The sequence below is a fragment of the Azolla caroliniana genome, unplaced genomic scaffold (genome assembly GCF_043228905.1).
Source record: "Azolla caroliniana isolate FFs.n. ecotype wild unplaced genomic scaffold, voAzoCaro1.0.p SCAF_5, whole genome shotgun sequence".
Taxonomy (NCBI): Eukaryota; Viridiplantae; Streptophyta; class Polypodiopsida; order Salviniales; family Salviniaceae; genus Azolla; species Azolla caroliniana.
This window is the reverse complement of record NW_028230440.1, coordinates 18,699,552-18,723,952: the sequence shown is the minus strand read 5'-3', so window position 1 is coordinate 18,723,952 and position 24,401 is coordinate 18,699,552. Positions and strand designations below refer to the sequence as shown.

General features: G+C 39.2%; 1 protein-coding gene across 1 annotated transcript; it reads right to left on the bottom strand.

Annotated features, from left to right (window-relative positions):
• Nucleotides 1-2,328: 2,328 nt before the first annotated feature.
• Nucleotides 2,329-9,558, bottom strand: LOC147864333 (glycerol kinase). The gene is made up of 4 exons (XM_087320394.1): nt 9,350-9,558; nt 3,638-4,344; nt 3,011-3,214; nt 2,329-2,732 (listed from the first exon to the last, which is right to left on the bottom strand). Exons 1-4 carry the CDS (start codon nt 9,522-9,524, stop codon nt 2,697-2,699), a joined length of 1,122 nt encoding a protein of 373 aa, XP_087176520.1. The 5' UTR covers nt 9,525-9,558; the 3' UTR covers nt 2,329-2,696.
• Between the last annotated feature and the right edge of the window lie 14,843 nt (nt 9,559-24,401).

Here is a 24,401-nt window from a genome sequence, read left to right as displayed (position 1 = left end):
TTTATAAGAAAAACTAGGTCTATGCACTATGGATTTTCTTGATGGTGTGTCGTCTCAAGGTGCATTACATATTGAACTAATGATGAGCAAAATAAAAGAGATTAAGGAGAAGAATGGATTAAGGGTGCTTAACCACACTGACCACTGCTGAGTGAAGGAAATTAGAGAAATATAAAATGCCTTGATGTCTCATACCACTAAATATTACCATATGTCTCACCGATAGAGTTTCGATAACTTATCTAGATATCTTAACAAAGGGGGTAGGTAGTCCCCTTTATCTAGCTCAACACCTAAGGCTCTAAGGACAACACGTCTCATAGGTCCTTATGGGTTTGTCCCCGTTCCTAGGATAATTGGTTCTCAACTATCGTGCCCTTAACCCATACAATGAGCTATAGAATCGGTCCATAAGGTTATGCTTTTAATAGTGTCATACTAAGTGCAAATCCTTATTTCCAAACAAGATTCTTTCTCCTTGCCAAATATATATGAAAAAGCAAACCACAATTCAATTGATTAAGAAACACTACAAAAGAAGACAAGAAAATATATGAACAAGCACTTGGCTTCAAATGAGCACATAACACTAATCTCATCTAAAGTGCGAGGGAGGGAGGGTGAGGAGAAGGGGGGGGGGGGGGGGGGGGGATAAAAGTCGTAGCATAAATCCTAGGGCTCAAGAAGAAGCCTTAAAATAGCATAAAGGAAACTTTTATAGCCTTTTTAAAAGGTATTGGCCTCTTTCACAATATGATAAGCCACAAGATTTAGTTCTCTACTTATCTCTTGCATCCTCTTCTCTTGCCCCTACATTTATATCTTTGGTACTAACATTGATATCCTTGCTAGCATTGACATGTATGGTAAATACTCAACATCCCCATAAACCTAATTAATCCACTCTCTCACATGTACCATGCCAATCCTAGGTGTGCGAGTCCTAGTCTACAAATGCACGGGTCTAGAGGGAAGGGATAGGGAGGGGGAGATGAAGATATTGTCAAGAGTGTGGAGATGGTGGAAGATATGGAAGGCATTCTCGATGAGTGGTGATGGCGGGAAGCTATTTGGAGAGGGAGCACACTCCTGGGTGTACCATGACAAAACATAGGTGTGTGAGTCCTAGTCCATGGAGGCAAGGAAGCATGTAGATGGAAGGGGAGGTGAATGATAGAGGGTTATGTGGAGGGGCAATGGGAATAATAGTGGATGGAGTGTTGGCGAGGAGGATAGTGTAAAACGAGGTGTCTACACATTGGAGGCATTGAATGTTGAGGACAGGCAACTAGATGTTTTGCATGTGTGGTGATTGAGAAGAACTCATTCATGGTACCCACAAACCATTGATAAATGGTGTGTGAAGTGAATATGGAAGATGGGTTGCATTTGTAGCTAGAGTAAGATGGGGCAAATTGTGTCTCAACCATATTTGACAAGAAGGCAAAAGAAGATCTATGATGAATCTCGAAAAAAGAAGGTAAAAAAGAAGCAACACCAAGGCAAATGGGGTTAAGATAGCAAGTTTGATATGCATGGTTTCTTTTACGCCTCAAAATTTAAGTAATAACAAAACCCTTGAAGAGTGCCAACCAATGGATTGTGAAGAGGGGCATTTGCACATTAGGGACAACATGAATGGTAATGGACCCTGGTATATAATGACCACATCTCACATACAATTGGATAACTCCGGGTAATGAATGTCTCTCATCTATATGAAGTGAATAATGCTTTATATACCAACTTCATTATGTTCTTTGGCCAATTCCTCAAAGAGATTAATTTTGTAAATACTAAGGAAACTGATCTTTAACCAGGATTGAGCATTAAATCTAACAAGTTATTACATGCAATTTATTTGATCTTTTCCTCAAAAGTATTATTGAAGCAATTAATGACTCAAACTTGATACACATTACAATTCTTCATTCCATTCTGATGCCCAATATAATTTCATATATTCCCCCATTGATTCCACAATAGCTTTCCACAGAAATTTAGAAAATTGAAATGTTCATTTGCTCAAATTTATGAAGACTCATCCAAGTGTGATTCTTCATCATTGCCAATTAGTTCAGGTTCCATATAAAAACGTGTATTATCATGGTTAATTACATGGATAGACATAATTTTGGAAACAACTTATTTGCATAGGCTAATGGCAAAACATATGTTTTTTGGAAACAACAAACTTGCATGGGCTAGCCTAAATAAATTTGCCCATATATTTAAATTTTTTGACTAATTTTTGTTCATATATCCTAATTTCTTTATAGTATTATCTATACTTTTAAATTCTTTATCAATTCCACTTACATGTTCAAATAATGAACCTATTGGATATAATTTATAAGCTCAGATCAAATAATGATTTTCATCATATTACAAAATATTAAACATGGGTTTTCTAAAACATGCTCGAGGATTCAATAACCTTATTGGTGTATGGTTATACAAATATCTACAAAAGGTAATAAATGTTTTTATGTGTTTCTGAGTAAGAATGTCAAAAGGGACATTCCAAAGATGAGGTTATCTATGTTTTATGTTTTATTCAAGAATAGAGTGCCAAAACAGCATTTTAGATGTCTGGCAGAAAACAGATACAATATACAAGCAGAAACCAGTTCAGACCATATTTCATGTATTATATACCTCTTTGAACGGTTTGTTCTTATAGACTGGTTGCATTTTCAAACTTCCCTTGTCTTGAATCTTATAAATGCCCTCTGCAGTCATGAAGCCAAACATCAATAAAATGAGTGATTAAACTGCGCATGTCTTGCTGCTCATATCACATAAACAAAAGATCTGTATATTGTTTGTTCCGAAGTGCATGAGATACATTAAAAAAAGGATTATTGAATATTGGAACATCTGAAATTTATGAAGCCCACAAAAGAAATGGATTCAATAATCTATTTATCGCCATCTTCGGCTTGTAAACATTGATTTTATCACTGTGATTCTCACTTTTCCTAATGTATCAATAGAATTTTATATTTACCTTAGCCTCGCCTGTAGTAGAAAATTCAAAATTTGAAGAAATTATGTTGTTATCATCGACAAGCCATCCGACAGATAGTGAATAATGACCAGTCTCTAGTTGTATCATCTCGCTCCATAAGCCTTTTGGTAGTGGCTGTTTATCGTGTGAGGATTTTATGAGTACTTTACCAGACCCACTATGTACAAGTTGATTAACACCAACCTGGTACCGGGAAACACTTTAATTAGCAATGATACTGAATGCTCCAGATTAAATATATTTCTTGTTTTCTAAAATGGCTATTCTATTTTTATGTTTTTCTGTAACAGAAACAGAGGAAATTGGTCAAAATGCAACTCTTTTTAACTGCGTTTCTCAAAATGACACACTTTTTGCTGAATTAATTTGGAAACGCCAAAATGATTCCCCTTAAAGTTCTGAGTAGAACAATGTCCATTAACCACTAGTGTACAACTAAACTACTAATCAATCCACACTGATTACACAATGTTGATTAATTGGTTGCACTTCTCAATTGATTGAGCAAAAAGTGTGGCATTTTGAGAAATACTTCTAAAAGGAGTGGCATTTTGAAAGGACTAACAAGAAATTTGAGATGATGAATTCAGACAATGAAGAGTATACCAGATATGGTTCAGGTTGGGTAGAAATTTCTTTGTAACGCCAAGCACCCAACAATTCTGCACTTTTTAGCACAGGGGATGTAGCAAAAGCCGCTCCACTTGTACTGCATCCTCCTAGAACTTCACCATCTCTGAACTCAGACTCCCATTTCTCTCTTTGGATAGTAATGTTTTCCAAAACCGGAATAGGTTCCCCATTTTCCTTGGATGATTCCATCATGATTTGTTGTAAGATCCTCACACGGAATTTTGGTTCTTCTTGTACCATGCAATGTTCTACCTCAAAAAAGCTTTGCTTATCACCTTCATGAATGTAAACTTTTGAAGGGTTTCCACTGAATATCTCTTTCAATACTCTCTTTCCTGGCCATAATGCAATGTATGAGCCATTGCTATGGTAAGCTAGAAACTTTGCACCTGAACCAGGGTCACCCGAGTGTCTCTCATCAATACTATATCGAGTTGACGCATCTGCTTCACACCCAACAGTTGGAAGAAGACGTATCAGCTTGTAGTGAAGGAATTCATTTGCAATAGTAGGACATTGTGTTTGCCAATCATAGAGTTGAACTTCCCATTCCCGGAAAGCATCAGGAACAACAGTTGAGGGAAGCTCAGAAGGATCTCCTAATCTTGAGAATTCCGCTCCATAACCATCCCATTCACCAGAAACATGATCCGCAAAAGATCTCCATGTTGTATCGTTGGCTGAGAATAATAATAATAAAATGTTGGGAAGTAGACTTACATGCGGCTCCCACATGGAAACCTATAACTTTCATCTTATCTCGTGTATAGAGACCTTATTATACTATGAACAGCTTGTTGTCATGACCCTCATAACTTACTTCAAAACTATCTATCTATCTATCTCACCAAATGACATGCCCACTTTTGCAGTAGGATGCTACATTCCTCATCAAGATTCTAAGATTTATGCTTATTTAAATTGAGATAAACATTTGCCAATCTAGAAGAGGATATTGCTTATTTCAAAGCCAAGAGAAAAGTTATTATCTTTGGTAACATGAATGCTCGCACAAGAATTTGGCAACTTGATGCGCAACAAATTTTCATGCCACATATCTCAAGGGTGCAAGAGGATATACAAATGTATAGTCGTTCTATGGATGAAAAAGGTCCAAATCATTACTCCTAGAAATGTGCAATAGTACTGGAATGCTTGTTGCAAATGGTGTGTTGCTTGACACAAATGGTTTTACATGTAAAAACACGGTGGAAATCATTTAATTGACTATGTGCTACTTTCTGAAGGCATTTTAGATTACATACACAAATTCTCACTCGGTGAATGGACATCGAAATCTGATTATAGGAATTTATGTATTGACCTCATGTATGAAAAGGTTTGAGTGGAAGAAGGTCATTGAAGATATCAAACAACCACACGTTACAAATGACAAAGATACATCATGGTGCAACTCTAGAATTCAAATGGGGGAAGCTAAATTTTGGAGAAACCTAAAGGGGAAACATGTTAAGAGTTATGGTGACTTAACTCTTACGGATTTGTATATGCATAGTAGGAACTTATATGAGCAATCAAATGTTGAGAAGATAATGTGTTATGGTTCTCTTTCACACATGCCTCCCTTCTTTAAAATCAAAGATGTATGGATAAGGCTTAAGAAAATGGCATCTTGAAAGGAAAGCAATCTTCAATGGGTAAAGGCTGAAATGCTCAAAAGGACATGAAAGGAAGCACATGCATGGATGAATAATAAGTTTAATCATACATTGCAATATGGCATGCCCTATGATTGGAGCACGAATTGGAACAAAGCTTTATATAAAGATGAAGATGTAAACAATTGTCAAACTATCATGGTTGGCTCAATTATAACAAAACTATTTGGATGTTTAATGGAATCAACAATAACTACACAAGCTGAAAAAAATGCTAAGAGAGCTTAATGACAAACAAGCTTTCAAAAACACAATAGCACCATCAATCACTTTGTCACCCTTTGCCATGGGCTAGGCCCCATCTCATAGATCACAATTGCCTTCCATGGACATTATAAATAAATTTAATCTAATTGAATGGAATAAAGTCATTTGAGAGGTAAGGGTTTATATTGTTACTTCGTCTTTCAATATAGTACCTTGTAAACATCTTTGGAGGCGAATGGAAGAACTTAGGGTGCCAAGTGAATATATGTTAGAAATTTCCTGAATCTATGAGAAGGGTGCGTATGGGCAATGAAATTACAGATTTTTACAACACTATTGGTGTCAAGCAAGGATGCTCATTGTCACCAACTCTATTTGGTCTATGCATAGATGAATTATAACAAATGGTTACCAAGTTCATAAAGGAAGAAGGCAATAAAGAATTTGTCATCAAGAATGTCGTCATCACGCTTTTATTGTAAGTAGACAATAGGAGATGCACAAAAACTTATGAAGGTATTTGAAGAATTTTGCGTGCATACTAAGTTGAGTGTCAATAGCTCTAAAACAAAGATTATGCTTGTAAAGAGCCAAAATAAGGGTACACCATGCATTATGTACAATCACGAGCCACTTGCAATTGTGTCATGACCGACGCTTTGAAGATGATGTCGATTTCAAAGAAAAGAAGATAACAAGAAGACAAGAATTGGTATTACCCGGAGGCCAAAGTGACAAGGGTGTTGAAGGCCAGAATAGTTCAACACTAAATAGATCTTCCGCTTATATAACATACATAGGATCATGCGTGATCACCAGTTGGCATACATATTGTGTGCCACTTGGTGTACATGCATGTATGACATTTGGCGGTGATCAATGTGTTTAGTGCCACATAACTCTAAATAATAATAATATGACAACATATTTGTTAATTAAAGTAAGTAGGTGTGATGGTTAAGAGTGTAAGACTCTTGTTTAAAGGTTACAAATTCGAATCTTGATATTGACATTTTGTGACAGATTGTAGAAAGCTTTAAATACCTTGGTCTTGTAGTTGCCTCAAATCATAAATGGAATGAATGTGCTACCCACTGTCTAGAAGGGGAAAAGAGAGCATATTATGCATTTGAGAATACATGCAATGGTGGAGAAATTAAATGTTAGGCCCTCAAGAAATACCTTTTAACACTTTGATGACACTGATGCTTCTCTATGGGGTGGAAATATACACTAATAGCATCCCTAAGTCCACGCAGAAAGAGTTTAAAAAGAATCCAAGAAAATTTCCATACAAAGTTTCTCTAAGTCGAGAAATAAACATCAATGTATCATGACAAGGATAAATGTGGAGGCTGACACTTCGCACATTATATTACATATGTTGCAATTGCAAAACCATATTCATTAGTGAATGGGGAAACCCACACATTAATACATGTTAGATCCCACATCGTTGTCTACCATTTGAACCATTGCTTCCATACAAGTTAGTTCACACTCACTACTATGTTAGACTAGACATTGGGACACAAGTGATGAGAGTGGTCACAATCACCATGTGCACTCTCAATTGCGACATCCATTAGTAAAGTTTTTGAACATTGAGAATCGCTACTTACTTTCACATGTATTACATGAAATGTTATATTAACAAATAGAAATCAAATATTTTGATAGAAGATGCTCTCCCATTTCATTGCTTTCATCACTCTCGCATCTACTTTTGACGTCGAGATTGGTGGATATTCGTCCATGAGGTGGTAGTCTTTTGCAAGTCAGGTTGGGAATCCACAAGAAAACTAGTCAAACAGTCCAGGAAGGCAATATGTTTAAGTTGATTGCATTAGTTGCAAACAAGTGTAAGAGCACATTGACTGTAAAGCTATAGCACGAGCACTTTGACTACCCAAATTTCCCAATTTTGCCTAAGATGCAAATAGTTTGGGAGACAAGCTCCCTATACTTGCTGAAGTGCTAGAAAGTATGAGGCTTAAATGATGGTGAAAAACCATTGAAAGTCTTTCCTACAAGAGGCCAAGAGAGTGAAGTCTCCTTTATAGTTTGTCCATGCCAACCTCTGTAGAAAGATGATGACAAAAGCGATGGGTGGGTCATTCTACGTCTTCCTGGTCGTAGATGGTTATAGTATGAAAATATGGGTATAATTCTTCAAAAAAAAGACTGAAGCTTTTAGAATATTTAATATATGGCATCAAATGGTGGAGAAGGAATTAGACCAGATGTTGAAATGTCTCCACACTAAACAATGAGGAGAATTCCTCTCAAATGAGTTGGGGAGTATGTGGCTTCAAAAGTAAAGTTGAGGAAGTTGACAACTTCATACCAATACTAACTGGCGAAACATGGGAATTGGACCATTGTCAAGATAGTTCAATGTATGCTCACAAGAATGGAACTGTATGATTTGTTCCGGGCTTAATTAGTTAACACCACAATGTCCATTCTCAAGAGAATTTTCACATTGACTGTGGACAAGATGACTGCATTGGAGACCTATTCAATTAAGAAACCTTATGCCACACATTAGAAGTAATTTGGTTGCCGTACCCGTATCTGAAATGTCTAGGACAAAATTGGATGGGAATGTTACAACATTGGTGACAGCCAAGAGTAGGATATGCATCTTCATCAAATAGAAACAACAATATATGGGTGGCAGCCTCTAACACACATCATCTTAGCAATGGAGGATGCCTATACCATTGACTTCAAATTCATGAACTGTATATTTTCTTTTAGCCTGACAATCAATAACGACAATTAGCTTTCAAAACTTCATATGACTAGGAAAGGTTGGAAATGCAGGCTTTAACAAAATCTTTCTCTATAGTTTTAGTGCCAAGAAGAAGTATCAATAACTTTGTTTACAGATCCTTCAACAAAAACACATGGATGAATAATCATGGTAGCAGAAACCAGCTATGAAAGGCTAATCTATCATGTGTATGGTACAACATTTGTCACTTATCATCTTACAACCATCTACGAATCCGTAAAGGCTAAAACATCAATTTTACATCTACATTCATCGAGACCTTGCAAAAATTTCGTGTGCTTATCTATTTATCTAATGAATTGTTGAACAAGCTAGAATCTCATCATGTGTTTCTCTCCCTTTACCTGTTGTAAAGAAAAGTGACGCTCCTAACATTGGTAAAATCCACTGAATTCACCTCCACTGTACCATTTTTAGCCAAAGAAAAGAGAACTTAACAGCGTTTTCCATTTCTAACTGAAATAAAAGAACCTAGGGCCCATAAAGACAGGAAATGTAAGGCAAATTTTGTCATGTCTAACTTTCAGAAAAGCCAGTTTTTATCTATCTCACCAAAATGTGGAAACTGCAAGCTAAAGTATGCCATTTATACCCCAAATAATGAAGCTTTCAATAAAATTTGCCATTTCTCGCCTAAAGACAAAAGTGGAAGGAAATATATTTCCATTCTAAGCAAAAGATAAAAAAAAGGGTTAAAAATAACCATTTTTCGTATTTCGAACATAACGACAGAAAGCTTAAGGGATTTCTAGCAAAAGGAAAGGAAGAAAGAGCACATAACCAAAAAAAAAATCCATTTCTAACTCAGAGAAAGAAAACGTAAACGAATTCCACAATTTCTACAAAAACAGTTGAGCAATGTTTTGCCATTTCTAACTTATAGATAGTTTTGTCACTTTTTCCACAAAACTTACATGTGATCTTTGCGATACCTCAGAAGCCTGAGAAAGGAGAAAGCACAAAAATCAGCAAAAATGTTGTTTAAACACTCTAACTAACCTAAAGCAGATATCTGTATGTGTTGATGTTGCGATGCAGATGGAGATGCAGATGCGGCGGAAGCGGATGTGGCCAAGCAGCAGCGATGGCGGGGTAGGGCGGGAGGGGAACTGGTGGGGAAGAGCTTGGTGGGGAGGGGAGAGAAGGAGAAGCTATGGCTTAGCAGGGAAGCCATGGAACTTTCCTTCCTGACAAAAGATCATGAGTTAAAAAAAATGAGTGTATGATCATTCATTATCATCATGAATCTTATATAAAAAAGAGACCTTTGTCTATATGTATTTCTCCCATTTATTATGTGATGGTTGGGGTTGCCTGCCTTCTGTTCTTCTATCTATAAGTCGATATTCTCTATCTGGTGCTCGAACAAACAGTTTAAATAGTTCGGTTCACGTTCAAGTTCTTTTTTAACTGTTCAGTTTCGGTTAGGTTCGATTAGGTGGTGAACAGTACGGTTCTGTTCCGTTTAAACGGTTTAAATGGTTTGATGGTTTTAAATTATTATTTTTAAACAACCCTTTTATTTTTAAGCCTAATTCTCACATTTCAAGAAAAATCTTTAAACTTTTGAAATTTTAAATTTGAAATAATGAAATGTTTTAAATTTTTGAATTTTGAATTTTGACCTAAGTTGAAAACCAAAACCGAACCACGAAACCAAAACGGTTTTAACAGTTTAATGGTTTAACGATTTGGATTTTTTCTAACAATTCAGTTTAAATGGTTTCGTGGTTCGGTTTTGTTCAGTTCAAGTTTCAAAAATTTTAAATGGTTTGGTTTTGAGACTCTCGAGTTGAATCGAATCGAACCGTTGCCGATTGTTAATGACTAACTAAACACCCCAACTACAAGAAAAATGTGCACACTTGCCTCCCGGGGCTATTGGAAGATCAACTCGAGGTTTGTCCTCCTGGAAGATAGTGACACAAGCCCCCAACAAGCAACAAGTGTTCTACCACGATGAATAGTCATTAGAAAGAATACAAGGGAGAAGAGGAAGAATACTCCAAGATAAGGGTAACAAAGCAATAGAAAGGGGAATAGCGGGAGGAACAATTTGGGTCATATTCGATCCTTTCCACAATTCCCAAAGACGAAGCGCGTCATTTCCAATCAATTCTTCACTACAATCACTTTGATCCACCTCCTTGGTAAAAAACCGTGATATGCCCTGATGGAATCCTCCAGGTGAACCTCTTGTTATTATTGGTCAACTTTCTCTGTTCTTTTTCTCTCCATCGGCCTCTCATGGATTCTTTGGTTTCTTCCCTTCACTCAATGCCAAGCAACGATCAAAAGTTCAAATCCCCCTCTTATACATATCACGGGGTGTAGGTAAAGTCATCTTACATTCTCAAGACAATTAAAGTGTTATTGTTTAAGTGTTGAAAATTAATATATTTAAGTAAAAAAGTGTTTATTTTTCACTTCATCCTTTTGGCATCTATTCCGCATGATCTCATGCACTTTCTCCAAACCATCATATCATCATCTTTACTTCTACGATCTCCCTTTTTAGTAAATCTTGATGATTTAATGTAAGACCACGACCTACATGACAACTCACCAACTTGAGGCCACTGAGAGCAAATGTACTGGGCACACACACACACACCCATGAAACTACAACAAATTTATAATGTGATTTTCTTACAAAACCATTGGGAGAATCAAAGCCAGGCTAACACAACACACACACACACCACATGTCAACATATGGAAGAAGCAACACATACCACCATTACATTGAAGCAAAGTTATGCACATGGGTGTGCAATTTGAGCACGACCATAGCAGACTTGAACTAGAGAGTATGACCAAGATGCATAGTTGCTTCTGTCGAGATTCTCCGTTGGAAGCAATCTACCCATACCTATGTCCATGTTCCTATTTCTTCTTCTTCGGAAGACAAAAACTTGTCTTTGTCTTGTTCGCTTTGTCGGCAACAAAGGATTCTTCTAACCATCGCTCTTTGATACCATGTAAAAAGATATGTGTGGAAGCATATCTGGAAGACGCGCGTGCGCTCTTGACGGGCACTCCAGGACCCGCCAATGCGTTCTTGTTTCCGAGAACCCCCGGGGAACCGTTGGCTCGCTCGTGAGATAACCAAAATCGGAAGTAGAGGACGGCAGGTTCTCCCGCACTCATTTATTCTGACCTCTGATACAGATAACGAGGCCACCTTTACGACCTGGTTATTCGGAAGTATAAGAGTTAGGTAAACACAAAGTAAGGGTGAGCGAGAGAGAGAGAGAGAGAGAGAGAGAGAGAGAGAGAGAGAGAGAGAGAGAGAGAGAGAGACTGAGTAGAGCTGATAACAATAATCTTCTATAACAAAAAATGCTTAGTGCTCAGTACAAAAAGTAGTGTTCCAATGCACTTTATATATACAAGCCCATCTGATAGGGTTGTCATGAAGTACTAACATGTACTTCAATGCTCTTAAAAGAGCCTCTGACACTAATCGCCTATATTAGGCCTATTTACTAGAATAAGTATAATCGACACATGTGACATTCTGGATCGACTTCCATAACCACTCTGTCATCCAAATCTAGTATTCGGCTTCTTCAGCCGATCTGGCATCTGGTCCGAAACCTAGTCCGGAGCTTAGGCTTGTCAGCCTATGTAGGCCTAGCCAACCGAATCGATTCCAGTCTGGCCTACCTGCTTGTCCAATCGGTCCGGCCCATGTTGAGGTTGCTTGTCACTCAACAGGTGGTGACAAAGAGGAAAGACCAGTCGGAGCTGATGGGTGAGTTCCATGACAACCCTTGGGTAGGACACCGTGGGACGTGGGCAACCTTCGAAAAGTTGAAGGAGAAATACTGGTGGCCGGGGATGTACAACGACATGCATCACTTCATGTCGACATGCGAAAGTTGTTAGATGCATTCTAACATCTGACATCGTAACAAGCTACATTTGACTTACCTGCCAACAATACACTTCAAGTGGATGGTTGATTTAGTATCGATGCTAATAGGGGTAGGCCAGACAAAGTACCTAGTACTTGCATGAGAAGATTTGACGAACTAGGTGGAAGGACGTGCCTTAACAAAAAAAACGATTGTGGCGGTGTGCAGGTTCCTGATCGAGGATGTCTTCTGTTGATACGGGTTCGTAGGGAAGATCGTGGCCGATTGAAGGGAGTTGGACACGCACAAAGCCATGGAGTTGTTCGACCGACTAGGGGTCAAGCTTGATAAGATATGGACCGTAAATTGACAAGAATCAAACTCAACTTCCCTAGTGTGGGAACAGACCCTGGTATGTGAACACCCCACCACTTTGTTAGGAATATGTCCCTCCTATGGAAGCAGCTGACTAGTCGGGCCGAGTGCCGACAGTTAAAGACATGAGGAGCTGACAATAGGAGAGTCCAAGTCGAAGACACGACCAACTAGTTGGGCCGGTCGAATGGTTGAAGATAAAGCCAACTGGACAGTCGACGCTGAAGTTGACTAGTCGACCTACCAACTGAATATCTGTTACTGTTGTAATAGGAATGACAGTAGCAATGAGTACATTTATAAATAACCCATATAGTGTATAAGTATAAATACAACTAGGGAAAACATAAAGTGTGTGTAGAATAGAATCAATGTGAGCCTCTGTTACAGTGAGACAGAGGAAGAGAGAGGTGTGAGCGAGAGAGAGCGGCAACAAAGTTTAGCGAACTTGCTAAGAACCCTAACAGGGTTATCCTCTGTGTGCATCAAAGAGAGTTTGTAACTATTTTCTGTATTCTCTTGTATAGTGGATCTTTGTTTCTCCCGTGGTTTTCCCCGTTTAGGGTTTCCACATAAAACGTTGTGTAGTGTGTATTTTTTGTCTACAGTGTATTTCAACATATCTTTTCGTGGATCGACGATTCGATTCTCAACAAACTGGTATCAAAGCTTGGCTGAAGATGGAAGGGGGTGCAAGCAGCTTCCTAGGCATGATAGTTCTAAACCCTCAGAACTATGCAGACTGGAAGATAAAGATGGAGGACCTTCTCCTAGTCAAAGACCTGTACGAGCCAATCGACAGAGAAAAAATACCCACGGGGGTATTAGAGTCAGAATGGAAAGTTCTTAACAGAAAGGAGGTGGCCACCATTCGTCAGTGCGTCGATGTAAGTGTTCTTCAACATGTGGCAAACGACACAAATGCCTACAAGATGTGGTAGAAGTTGTCAAACTTATATGAGAGGAAGAACACCCTCAACAAAACATCCTTGATGAGAAAGATCGTGAGGCTGAAATATAGGGACGGGGAAAGCATAATCGAACACGTAAACACATTCATGGGGTATGTGAACCAACTTGCGGCAACAAAGTATCCCCTTAAAGATGCAATGCAAGCCATCTTGCTATTGTGTACCTTGCAAGATAGTTGGGAGAACCTGGTGGTGACTCTCAACACCTCGTATCAGGAAGAGAACGTGTCTCTACAAGCAGTAAAGACGAGCATCTTGAACGAGGAGACAAGAAGGAAGGACAAAAGTGTTTTGTCCCAGTCGGAGTCAAACCTGACTCAACACATCGACAGAGGAAGAAACCGGCAAAGGAGTCCACCAAGGAGAGAAAAGTCCCACGCCAGATCCAAGTCCAGAGGTAAGCTAACATGCTTCTATTGTGGAAAGCCTGGACACTTTCAGAAGCACTACCGACACCTCAAGAAGGACAAGAATGTTAGCAATAATGTCGAACCCAAGAAGATTCCTGATGAAAAGGGCACATCGGTTGTAGCTACAAGTGTGGAGGAGATCTTGTTCATTTGTGAGTAGGCAATCACAAATCTCGCAAGCGAAGAGTGCACCTGGGTAATTGACTCAGGTGCATCATTCCACATAACTTTGTTGAGAGAGTGTTTTTCGACTTACATAGCCGCGAATCATGGCAATGTAAAGATGGGAGATCATGGAGAGTGCAAGATAGTCGGCATTGGAAGCGTGTGTTTGACGACGTCGACTGATGCCGAGGAAAGTTCGACATATCCTCGATGTCAGATTGAATTTGATATCGACTGGAAGGCTGGATGACGAAGGCTACTGTGGTAGCTTTTGAAACGACAAGTGTTTTGTTGTGGAAACCTCATAGTGGCACGAGCATAGAAAGAGGGCACATTGTATATGATGCATGCCCGATTGTGCAAGTCGAAAGTGAATGTGGCAACCGACTCGAGTGGAGAGTTATGGCACAAGAGACTTGGCCACATGAGTGAGAAGGGAATGCACATCCTGGCCGACTAGGAACTTCTCCCAGAAGTGAAGGGAGTTCACTTGGAGAAGTGTGCCGATTGCTTAGTTGGAAACCAGAACCGAGTGACATTCCACACAAGACCACCAAGAAGAAGAGAAACTACACTGGAACTAGTACACACGGATGTGTGTTATGTAGAGTTTTGTCGTGGAAACCTCATAGTGGCACGAGCACCGAAAGAGGGCACACTGTATATGATGCATGCTCGATTGTGCAAGTCGGAAGTGAATGTGGCAACTGACTTGAGTGAAGAGTTATGGCACAAGAGACTTGGTCACATGTAGCAATGGGCCCGGTTTCAGCTCAAACCGAACCAAAATGCTAAGCCGTGGCTTAATGGTTTATCGGTTCAAAGTAAAATAATTAGTTTGGTTTGGTTTCAAAGTATACTATTCGGTTCGGTTCAGTTTTTGGGTTTAGTGGTTTAAAGTCTTATCAGTTTATTGGTTTTGGTTTAAAGGTTTGGTTTTTAGGTTTTTAGGTTTAAAAATAATAATCCTAAATTTTCCCTCTAACATTCGATTTCTAACTTATAAGTCTTGACTCCTGACTCTGTTTCTGCGAGCCTCCATAGTACATACTCTCTCCTACGCTACCCCTGTAGACTACTACCTCCTCCTCATCCTGACTCCTGACTCCTTAGTCCTCTTCCAAGTTCTTACTACAGTCTGCAGTCTACTATAGCACGTTACACAAGTATGATTCTTGAAATAAACACCCCCTCTCTCTCTCTCATCTCATCCTCCTACAAGTATCAACATGCTCATATCTAGGGATGTATGAATCTAAGGATGTGTGTTCGATCTAAGCATGTATGAATAGGAATAGGGTTTGTGTTTGGTGAAGGTAGGGTTTTATGGAGTAGCAAGGAATAGGCTTTCTGTGTCTAGCTGAGGGTTATAGACTCATATGTTCAATCTAAGGATCTATGAATTCTCTACTCTACATTCGGCCGAATTCACAAAGACGATAGGGATTTAGGCATTTTTGGACCTATTGAGGATTCAAAATATCTGGCCTCCCAATGTTTAGGGCTTTGTATTAGGTTCTAGGTTCTCTATACTCATATTGGTTACCATTTTTCGTGTTAAGACTCTTAACAATAAGATTTACAATGATTAGGGCTTTGCATTAGGATTCAGGATTCTCTAGCCTCACATTAAGTTAGGGTTTGGTATTACTGTAATCATAAATTACAATGGCTAGGGTGGTTTTACATAAGGATTCAGGATTCTCTAGTCTCACAATGGTTAGGGTTTTGAATTAGTGTAATTGGTTACGATCATGACTGCCATCTCCTTGTAGTCGAAGGATTATATATACTAAAACCAAACTAATCACATGGTGCCTCCTTCCTTAATCATACGGTGCTCTAAATCAGGTGGGAAGAAAGAAAAGAGGATGGGCCAAATCTTGGAACCGGCCCCTTACAAATGTAGAGCTACAATATATATATTCTTGTATGTCATGATATCCTCCCAGCTCAATCACAGTTTGCCCAAAGTTTAACCTAATTATCCCTTAAGCCCAAGAGATCCTACACCAAACTAAAAGAAAAACAAAGTCAAACAGGGACAAAATTAAAGACACAACGTACATACAACACGGGAGTGGGTTGCTCCACTTCTCAAATTAGTATGTATAGTACATGTAAGTTATAGAAGATCACGTTCGAGACTTCTCTTAGCTCTTCCAAAACATCAACCCTTCCTCTCCTCTCCACACCTCAAGTTAATCCACCTCGTACATATGTTCATGGCGGGGTGGAGGCAGCTCGCCGGTCAAATAGGCCTTTCCCACTAGATCTTAGATCTAGAGTTGTCCTCTATAAATCATGTGGCCCAATTGCCTAATTGGGAGAACCCACTACCCTCTGCTTCACTCAAAGCACTCGTTAATTGTTCTCGGCCAGGAAACCTCCTGCTATCCTGCCCTGCCGTGTAGAGAAGAACCTTTGGTTTTATTTGTGTCCCCATTCCAAGAGAACAATGACCTCCTTGGTTCTCTCATCTAAGACGAACACTGGGCAGCCATTTATCTATCTTATATGTCCATCAGTAAGCTTCCTACCTCTCTATCCCTGGGGTCACAACAATCCCTTTGATAAGAGAGACCTATTTGGAAGCAATGGACGGTAGTACACCACCTCCTCGCAGCCTGTAGGTACCTCCTTCACAAGACCTATAACAAGACAAGATGCAGTCAGCAAAATTGTGTAGAGAACCAAATCTCGCGCAATACCTTCTGTCTTCATTCTTCTATATAGTTCCAAAGCGACATGAGTATGATCTAATTTTGCATATCTAGCAATCAATGAACTCCAAGACACGACACTCCAAATCAGAAGTGTCTCAACAATTTTCTTGTTTTCTCCAAGGAACCAGATTTCTCGTGCTTTCTCTAGTTCACCGTAGTTGGCATACATGTCCACCAATGTGTCCCACAGGATGACATTTTTCTTCTGCTATAGATCTCGCTTTCAGACATCCAAATCTATACCTTTCCCAATCTCTAGGGCCACACCTTTAAACAACACATGTACGTCACCATAAACACCTACACCCTAACACACATATATCTTTCATCTGTTCGAATCATTTGAATGCCTCATCCCCGCGACCATTGCGTCTATATCTTGAGATCATCACATTACTAAAAACAACATCGCGAGCTGGAAGCTATTCAAGTGCTTTGCATGCTTTCTCCATTGCACTACACTTGGCATATGTGTCAACCAAAGCAATGCCAAGCACAAAATCCTCCTGCAATAAGCCCCCCTCGTTTTCTGACATCGGCCTCTAGACATGCCCCCCGATCTCTAGACACCCCACCATGCCACAACCTTTTAAAATAGAGCATAGATTACCATACCAGACAACACTCCAACATCTTGCATCTAGATAAAGCATTATAATGCTTCATGACCGAGGCCATTAACGATATATCCTGCAATCAAAGAATTAAGTTGGTGAGGATCTGTGTTTAGGCACTCTCATACACACACACACTCTCTTGTTGCTTCCTTTAATTTTGGTGTCATATATTCAGTTCAATTGAGCAATTTGTTATGTCAAAAAGGGATGTTTATGGCATGGTATCAGAATCGTAGCAGTATTGCACATTTACCACGATAGGAGACAGAATAATTAGGAAAAGGATATGCAGCTGCACTATGGCATCAGCAGGTGAAAGTGGACCCACTGGAGAGATACGATCTTTGATATTTGGAGTATTTCCCAAATGATTTCCTCTCAACCAGCAACATAGAGAGTAAAGTTGGGAAACTTTTTGGGTTTCTTGTTTGGGATAAGTTCATAACAATCACACTAGAACCCCTGCAAATGCACACTCCTCAATGTTATAGGTTTCTCTCACGAAGATCTTTCAATGACAGACATATGATAGGGATTTCATAGCATCTACCTAAACCTTAGGCCACCCCCACTGTAGAAGTATTGATATGACATGGTATTTCAAGCAAGGCCTTATTAGGAGTTCAAAACACTCCTAATGGTTGGAATGAACTGCACATTCATTTTGTGATGATCACTACAAACACAGAACATACTTTGTTTTTTATCGTTTGAAATACTGCATGACATTTGCCAATACAAAACAAACAGGGGATGATGGCTTTGATTGGTTACAATAAGTGAATACACATTCTGATTGTAATCGGTTTACCAACAACTTCATGATAGCACTAGGGATCGGCAACGGTTCGGTTTAGGCTTAGCCGGTTTGGCCTGATCCAAGCCAAACCGGCTAAGCCTAAACCGTTTACAGGATCTCAAACCTGAGCCGAGCCGAGCCGAGCCGGTTCACAAACCGGTTTAGGCTAAACCGGTTTGTGAACCGGCTTGGTAAACGGCTTGTAAACCGGTTTAGAAACCTCTGTCTCTCTCTCTCTCTCTCTCCCTACCTCCCTCTCTCTCTCAGATGATCCCTCCCACTCTCTCTCACTTTTGTGGTCTCGACTCTCTCTCCCTCTCCCTCTCTCCCTCTCCCTCTCTCTCCCCTCTATGTAAATCCTCTCTCTCTCCCCTCTATGTAGTTCCTCTCTCTCTCTGTCTCTCACGTCTATGGTCTCGACTCTCCCTCCCTCTCTCTCTCTCTCCCCTCTATGTAGTTCATCTCTCTCTCTCTCTCCCCTCTATGTAGTCTCTCTCTCTCTCCCCTCTATGTAGTTCCTCTCTCTCTCTCTCTCTCCCCTCTATGTAGTCTCTCTCTCTCTCCCCTCTATGTAGTTCCTCTCTCTCTCTCTCTCTCCCCTCTGTGTAGTCTCTCTGTCTCTCCCCTCTATGTAGTTCCTCTCTCTCTCTCTCTCTCTCCTTATATGTTGTCTCCCTCCCTCTCTCTCTCCTCGTTTGTGTAGTCTCTCTCTCTCTCTCTCCTTATATGTTGTCTCCCTCCCTCTCTCCTCGTTTGTGTACTCTCTCTCTCTCTCTCTCCTTATATGTTGTCTCCCTCCCTCTCTCTCTCTCTCTCTCTCCTTATATGTTGTCTCCCTCCCTCTGTCTCTCTCTCCTCGTCTATGTAGTTCTCCCTCCCTTACTCTCTCTCTCTCTTTCCCCTTGTCTGTTGTCTCTCTCCCCCTCTCTAAAGTTTATAAACGGCTTAAACGGTTTAGCCGGCTTAGCCGGCTTGAGCCGGTTTGGCGAGGCTCAAGCCGAGCCGAGCTCAAACCGTTAAGGCAAGTTCAAGCCTAAACCGAGCCGAGCCGAGCCGCTAAGCCGCTAAGCCGTTTTCAAGCCGGCTAAGCCAAACGGTTTAGGCTTGAGCCGAGCCGTTGCCGATCCCTAGATAGCACCCATGCCGTGTTCTTGATTCTTAACTTTCATTTTTTATTGTCATCCATTCACATTCCAGCTACCCGTATACATACTTTCCATGTACATATATGCAGCAACGCAATTTCCATCCACCTCCATAACTTGCTTAAATGCCCATATGCCAAACTTCGCATTTCTCCACTTGCTTCATTGAACAAATTGTCACGAAATGTTGGCATGTATTTCTTGTCCTTTCATAGTATCCCTTATGGCCCCACATATTGTTATCTCCGTCCCAAGTCAATCTTCCTCTTCTTGTCTTTCTTTTTCCTTCTTGTTTGTGGGCCTTCTCTTGTTCTTCTTCTTCTACCGTATTGCCAATGAATCCAATGTGGGACTTCTTTTGCAAAGGCCAAATTTCTCTTATTCATCATGACAACTCAAGGGAAGGAAAAAAATATCATTAATACATAGGGTTAATGGTTTTGGACATTTTACTATCCCATGTAATTATGATTATGCAAATTTGATATGAACATGCATGCACATGGCTTATAGGGTATGATAAAGAATATGTGGTAGATGTGTGTATGCAATATGAACATTTTAATTAATAAGAGGATGCATATATGAGTCATAGTCATGGTAGTTACTATCTTATGGACAAATGATGTGTATTATATACATAATCATGCTTTCTTTTTTTATGTTTTATAGGAACAACATTAAATGGAACCATCTTCTCAATCTCATGCAGCAATGGACTCATCGTCAATTAATGTTAGCCATGGGCAAAAAAGCATGTCAAGAAAAAGGCAACGTACATCATGGACAGATGCTCACATCATATCTTATATGGATAATGACACACCTCGACGGCGATGCCATCATTGTCATGTTTGTTAGTCTTCAACAATATCCAAAAGTATGATAGCTAAGCATTTAACGAAAAAGCATCATCTATCAGACGAACCAAATCAAAATTCAGGTATTTTGAAGATTATTCAGTCTTCTATAGAGTCTACTAAAAAAGTATCTCGTGTTTTAGAGAAGAAAATTGATGGTTCCATCACGAAGTATATTGTCAAGGGAACTTTGCCCCATTCACACGTGGAATCACATGCATTTAAAGAGTTCGTACAACAACTTGTACCTGGATATAAGATGAATACAAGACGCACAATTAAACATTCCATCTTAGAAATGTATGTGGTGTTGCGCCATCAAGTGATAAATTTGATATCAAAAAGCCAATCAAGATTTTCTATTACTTTTGATGGTTGGTCAAATTGTAGTCTAAAGGGATTCTACTCAGTGACACTTCATTGGGCATGTCACGAGACAACAAGATCAAGGTCAATGCTATTGGATTTTGTGCATGTATTTCAAGGTGTTGGATAAGGGAAATGTTGTGCACATGTCCGCTTTTGTTGACTTCGATCTTTTAATATTTCAAGTCGATTATTAGCTACAATTTTTGATGGAGTTAGTGATGCACAAGCACTGCAAAAGAGTTGAGCATGTTGTTACAAAATGAACATGGTAAGGAAATCTTGGTTCCCTCACATATGTTAAGGTGTATGATGCACACTTTTCAGTTTGGCATCAAGTCAGCATATAGAAAGAGAGTGTTATGGTTATCTCACCCTCACCGGAAAAGTTGAGAACAATGCTCCATACTATTAGATCTAGCAAGCTTCGAAGGGAAGTGTTTAGGAAGTATGGTAGGATGGTTGAACATCGTGAAAAGGAACCTTCAAGGCTTGATGTTGTTACAAGATGGAATTCTACTTTGGAGATGTTTAGGCAAGCTATCAAGGATAGAGATATATTGAATTTTACAATTTCAGATCTAACAATTTCAAGTGATTTCAATGGTTATATCTTGACCGGAGAAGATTGGAGTCACATACATGCTATGGAGGAATGACTAGATACACTTGCAAAGGTTTCTACCTTTCTAGGAGGATCAAGATATCCTACATGATCACTAGCATCACTAGCTTATAATTGTTTACTTAATCATTGTAATTAGTTTTTAGATTCTTCACTTCCGGGATAATCTAGATTCACACAAGAGGTGCTTCAAAAAGTGTCTGAGAACTGTTTACAATATCTAATTAAGTATCAATAATCGTTAAAGTCTATTCCATTGCGCATTGCAATGTTTCTTGATCCTAGGTAATACTTTCCTTTAAGTTTTACAATTGTCTTCATGCTTTCTGATATTTTATTTGAGTTTAATAATATTTTTCATTCCTTTATAGATTGCCTATTCCAAATGACCATATAGAAAGAGAGTTGGATATTAAGCTGGTTGAAGGCATGATTGAGTCCCATTACCACTCATTCTCGAGTAGTGTTGAGCCACCTTCAACTACAATACAACCTATTGGTAATAACTCTAAAATTTGGAGGTTAATGGGTGCACATAATAAAAGTCTTGTTTCTTATTCACAATCAGAATTTGAGCACTTCATAAGACTTCCTTTAGCTAGCATAAACAAGGATCCTTTACAATGGTGGCATGATAATAAATATGCAATGCCACAACTATATAGGATGACATGTGATTACCTTGCGATACCGGCATCATCAGTACCTGCTAAAGAGGCAAATTCAGCAGCAAAAATGACCTTTGATGATAGGATCAAACTACATTCATGCACATTCAAGGCTGAAATGTGTATTCAATCATGGATGGAAGTTTTGCAAGAATCTGATGTTCAAATAACAGATAACTTTCACATGGATTATAAAGAACTCAAATTTACTCTAGATGATCTTGTTGGTGAAGACGAGGTAATAGATTACATGTTACATGATAGTCATGGGAGATAAGGTGTGCATACCTTTTAATTCATTCTTTAATTTGATTTTTCATTACTTATTTTATGTTTTTGATATGTACATGGTACACAAATCGTGATACTTTTTCACAAGTCCATGAAATGCAAGTTGCAATTGGAGATCCTCGAAGACATTGTAATTTCTTCGTGCATACTTTTACGAATTTGTTTTTATTTTATTCTTTTATTTTTTTATTACTAATTACTTTTTTTACATATTTTATAATGAATCCAGGAATCCGTAATTCAAGCTGAAAGTAAACATTGGAAACTAAAAGAGGAGCATTAGTTTATGTAGAGGTTTTTCATATTTTTCTTATATTTTTCACTTTGTTGTAAATAGTAGATACAAACTTAAATGCAAACGTGAACTCTATATGATCGATTGTTGGTCATAAGCTCTAGGATTTCATTCCAAAAAACTAAAAGTTTTTTGTGTATTATCTAAACATTCTCCACAAAACTTTAATTTCAGAAAATTTCTGTTTATTATGGTATTCTTCTTCAAAAAGCATTGAAAATGTGTAAATTTCTATTTTTCTTTCTCTAATTTGTTCTGTTTATTATTATTTATCTTTGGTTCTGTTTTTTATGTCTATCTAACCTCTACTTTTGTTTATTATGTCTAACTAATCTCTAATTATGTTTTAGATAGAGCAAAAAAATCAATCTTCATACTATTCAGTGTTTATTATAACATGAAGAAAGCAAATAGCTTGATCTAACATTAAGCGTAACATGAGATAATCTTTTGTTATATGAAGTTTCAACTCTTTTGTTGCAATCTCTATTGTTGCATTTTCTTAAAGGGTTTAGGGTTTAGGGTCTTTTGTGTCCTCCATATATCTGAACACATGCTTTACTGCGTTCCAGTGCAATTGGCCAGGGTTGTGCATGAATCTGCTGACAACTCCTACGACGTGAGCAATGTCAGGCCGTGTTGTGACCATCACCTACATTAAGGTGCCGATTGCTGGTGCATATGGTACCAACTTCATAATGTCCCCCTCCAAACCGAATGTCGGGCAATCTCGCTGAGACAGCCGAAGGCTAATGGGGAGTGGAGTCAAAGTGGGTTTAGCCAATTGCATGTTGAAGCGTTCAAGGACACGGGTAATATAGTCAGATTGGGATAGAAAGAATTCTCTTCGATTTCAATTCCGATTGATCTTCATGCCGAGAATGTGCCTTGCCGGACCGAGGTCCTTCATGGCAAACTTCAACCGTAGTTGCCGAACGAGTTCGGCAAGCCGGAGATCGGAGATTAGCATGCCATCCACGTAGATGATGAGGAAGATGGGTGACCCATCTCGAGCTGTTTTCGTGAAGAGACAATGGTCCTCATCGCTCTTCGAGAAGCCGACCGACTAAATGAAGTCATCAAACTTCTTATACCACTATCGCAGTCCCTGTTTCAGGCCGTAAAGATTGTTGGCCAATGGCGGCCAAAGTATGTAATAGGAAAAGGGATGAGCCGGTTTCTAGATATGATAATAATATTAATAGTAAGAATTATTATAGGAACTAGAATAGGTATGCCGATCCGGATCCGGACCGGTTCGTAGCCGGTTACCGGTTAGGCACCGTTTTGTAACACAAAACCGGAGGCCTATAAATGGATTCGGGTATCGATGTATTAAGGGATAGAATATTAATATAAGAGAGTTTTGTTATTGTTATCCTGTTCATATTTATGTTTCTATTCTGTTCTGGGCTCAATGTATGGATCTTACGTGTGTAATCGATGAGTGTTGTCAATCCGGATACCAAACCGGAAGATAACCGGTTATAGTTGTTAGTGTTTAATCCCTTACTGTAACCACCCTTTGGTGAAGTGATCCAAAAGGACACCTTGTGTTAGAGGCAAGTCTGGCCCATGAGTAACACAACTTTGGCGACCACAATTACTACATCAAACAACAAACAACGGGAGGATGGATGATTAGGCCAACAAACGACCCAGTTGCCGAATGAGTAAGAAGACTAGCCGAGAGACTGCGGAAGCAGGAGGCTTACCAATAGGCGGTTGAGGAGATCCGATCGGATCAGTCTTTTTCCAGTGTGATTCGGTGGGTCGCGGACGAGTCACTCCGGTTATAGCATAATCCATACCCGGACAAAGGAAGCAATTTGAGCAATTTGCGGGACGCGGAATCCATCATGCAGACCCTCGCGACGA

Bases quoted from the DNA above. Each gene is read 5' to 3' on its own strand.
- LOC147864333 (XM_087320394.1), bottom strand. From the start codon at position 9,524: ATGGCTTCCCTGCTAAGCCATAGCTTCTCCTTCTCTCCCCTCCCCACC. The intron at 4,345-9,349 runs GTTAGTTAGAGT...TATTATTCTCAG, and splicing joins CATACAGATATCTGCTTTAG to CCAACGATACAACATGGAGA. The intron at 2,733-3,010 runs GTAAATATAAAA...TCATGACTGCAG, and splicing joins CTACTACAGGCGAGGCTAAG to AGGGCATTTATAAGATTCAA.